Source organism: Phasianus colchicus, chromosome 3 (genome assembly GCF_987193195.1).
Source record: "Phasianus colchicus chromosome 3, bPhaCol1.hap1.1, whole genome shotgun sequence".
In the NCBI taxonomy this organism is placed as follows: Eukaryota; Metazoa; Chordata; class Aves; order Galliformes; family Phasianidae; genus Phasianus; species Phasianus colchicus.
In genome coordinates, this window is record NC_143438.1 from 94248326 (window position 1) to 94251310 (window position 2985).

The following is a 2985-nucleotide window of genomic DNA, read 5'->3' on the forward strand; positions in this document are numbered from 1 at the left end:
CACAGCAGCATAAAAGCCGGCCCTGAGCCTTGCTGCCTCACACACTTCTCCTGACACCTTCTCCTCTGCACTCCTCTAGGTAAGCGTTCACCCTGCTCTCCTCCTTCTCCCACTCCACCTGGCTTTGCTATCCACAATGCTTTGGCCCCAAGACTCTGCAGCTCTACCTCCTCCCCAAAAGCCATGCTCCCCATAACCCCAAGCCTCTACTCCTTGCTCCCTGGGCCACGCCCAGCACAGCTTCCAGGGTCCTCAACACTCCTCCTCTGCTTACCCAACACCCTCTCTTCCACAGACCCTCCACCCCACAGCCATGTCCTGCTACGACCTCTGCCGCCCCTGCAGCGGGGGACCCACCCCGCTGGCTAACAGCTGCAACGAGCCCTGTGTCAGGCAGTGCCAGGACTCCCAAGTCGTCATCCAGCCCTCCACCGTCGTGGTCACCCTGCCGGGACCCATCCTCAGCTCCTTCCCCCAGAACACCGCCGTCGGATCCTCCTCATCAGCTGCCGTGGGCAGCGCCCTCAGCGCCCAGGGAGTGGCCATCTCCTCCGGCGGCTTCGGCTTCGGAGGCCTGGGCTGCTTCAACGGCGGGAGAGCCCGCTACCCCTGCTAAGGGCCTGCGCCCACACCCCGACACCAACCACCTGCACCCTGCAAGGAGCCTCGCATCCCAGTGATGCACATCTGAGCCATTTGTGCCACAAGGGCTCACCTGCTCCTCAGCCATGGCTCTTCATTCATGGCACCACGCAAACAAGCAGGGCAGGGGACTAAACCACACTGCCTGGAAGCACGACCTGTGCAAATTCTTCTCTTCTCCTCAGCCCTTCTCTGCATCGTTCTGCTGCTCTGGAAGGTGGCTGATGGCCATGCTACACACACTTCAGCATGTGGCCATTTCTTTTGGTGCTCCTTTCTTTTCATTTCTGATCCCCAATAAAGTTCTCATGCATGCCAGCCTCATATGTTGTTTCTTCACTGGATGCACTTCTCATCTCTCCCACTGCCAAGGCGAGGCTCAAGACGTCATCAGGGTGGGTCGGAATGGGTTCTGTGAAATTGCTGCCCAGTGGATAGCTTCTTCAGCAGCAGCATCACAAATTCCTGCTGGGCTGAGCTGCCTATCCATTTATTGGCCACCATGTACTTGCTGATTGATGGTGCTCCTCCCAAAAGCAGGAATTCACGTTGCCCTTTCTGATACCTCATGACATTCCTCTCTGACCCACACTGCAGCCTCTATACAGAACTCAGAATATTGACATGACCATCTCCTGCATGAGCTGTTCCTCCCCATTTGCTGCCATCTGCAAACTTCCTTTGGGGTCATTCTGTTCCATTACCTCACTCTGCAACATGGATCTCAGGCAAGGCTGACTCCACCACCAAGCCTTGGGCTACCACGCTCAAACAGCGTGCAGCATAAAAGCCGGCCCTGTGCCTCGCTCCCTCACACCATTCTCTCGATGCCTTCTCCACTGCCATCCTCCAGGTGAGCCTGCACCCCAATACATTTCTTCCCCTGCCCCACCTGGCCAAGCTATTCACACCCCCTCTGACCCAGATTCAGCAGCCTTTCTGCTCACAAACAGTCACACTCCCTGCACTCCACACCACGCCTCCACACTACCTGGGAAGCCTACAGCGGTACTCCTCAAAGCCAGAGCACTCTCCGCTCACCCAACACCCTCTCTTCCAGGGACCCTCTACCCCCACAGCCATGTCTTGCCACAAACTCTGCCACCCCTTCCTTCAACTCCTTCCCACTGACTCATGTCAGGCCAACCAGCCTGCGGACCCTCACACCTTCCTTCTTCATTTCTTGAGGACAGGAGTGGGATGAAGCTCTCCCAGTTTTCTGGAACCTCCCCTCATTATCGTGACCTTTCTAAGATAATTGTCATCAGTGCAAAGAAGACATCGGAGAGGACCCTCAGCTTTTGTGGTTGCAACACAACAGGTCCTTTGGACTCAGAATCATGGAATCACCAAGGTTGGAAAAGACACTCAGACAAACTTTACACCTTTCACCAATATTTCCCACTAAACCACGTCCCTCAGTACAACATCTAAATGTTTCTTCAACACCTCCACGGTCAGGGACTCCAGCACCTCCTTGGGCAGCCCGTTCCAGCACCTCATCGTTCTCAGAGAAGTACTTCCTAATGTCCAAGCTGAATCTCCTCTGGCACAACTTGAAGCCATTCCCTCTAGACCAATCGCTAGTTACACGGGAGAAGAGACCAAGCGCCACCTCACCACAACCTCCTTTCAGGTAGTTGTAGAGAGCCATAAGGTGACCTCTGAGCCTCCTCTACTCCAGATGAAACAATCCCAGCCCACTCAGCCGCTCCCCATAAGACTTGTGCTCCAGACCCCTTACCTGACATTCTCCTTCTCTGGACATGCTCCAGGGCCTCAATGTCTTTCTTGTAGTGAGCGGCCCAGAACTGAACACAGCACTCGAGGTGCGGCCTCACCAGGGCAGAGGACAAAGGGATGATCACTTCCCTGCTCCCGCTGGCCACACTACTTCTGATACAAGTCAGGATGCCTTCTTGGTTATACGGGCACACTGCTGCCTCATTTTCAGTTGAGAATCAACCAATCCCCCCAGGTCCGTTTTCTCTATGCAGTCTTCCAGCCGCTCTGCCCCAAGCCTGTAGCGTTGCCTGGGAGTGTTGTGGCCAAAGTGCACGACCCGGCACTTGGTCTTGTTGAACTTCATCCCACCGGCATCAGCCCTGAGATCCAGCACTGCTCTGTAGGGACTTCTTTCCCCTTGTCTTGTACTGCTGAAGCTGAAGGTGAGCACAGTACTTGAGGTGAGGCCACACCAGCACAGAGCAGACTGGGACAACCGAGTCTCCCACTGGCAGTCCTCATCTCAATGCACCCCGTGCTATGGTCAACCATTTAGGCTGCCAGGGCACACTGCAGACTCAGAATCAACTTGCCATCAAACAGAACCTCCTGACCTCT

The 2985-nt window shown here is 55.3% G+C and overlaps 1 protein-coding gene across 1 annotated transcript; it reads left to right on the forward strand.

Moving 5' to 3' along the window:
* Positions 1-313: 313 nt before the first annotated feature.
* On the forward strand, positions 314-2203 carry LOC149918779 (feather keratin 1-like). The gene has a single exon (XM_090138149.1). The coding sequence runs from the start codon at positions 314-316 to the stop codon at positions 614-616; it is 303 nt and encodes a 100-aa protein (XP_089994275.1). The 3' UTR covers positions 617-2203.
* Positions 2204-2985: the final 782 nt, after the last annotated feature.

Bases quoted from the DNA above. Each gene is read 5' to 3' on its own strand.
- LOC149918779 (XM_090138149.1), top strand. From the start codon at position 314: ATGTCCTGCTACGACCTCTGCCGCCCCTGCAGCGGGGGACCCACCCCG.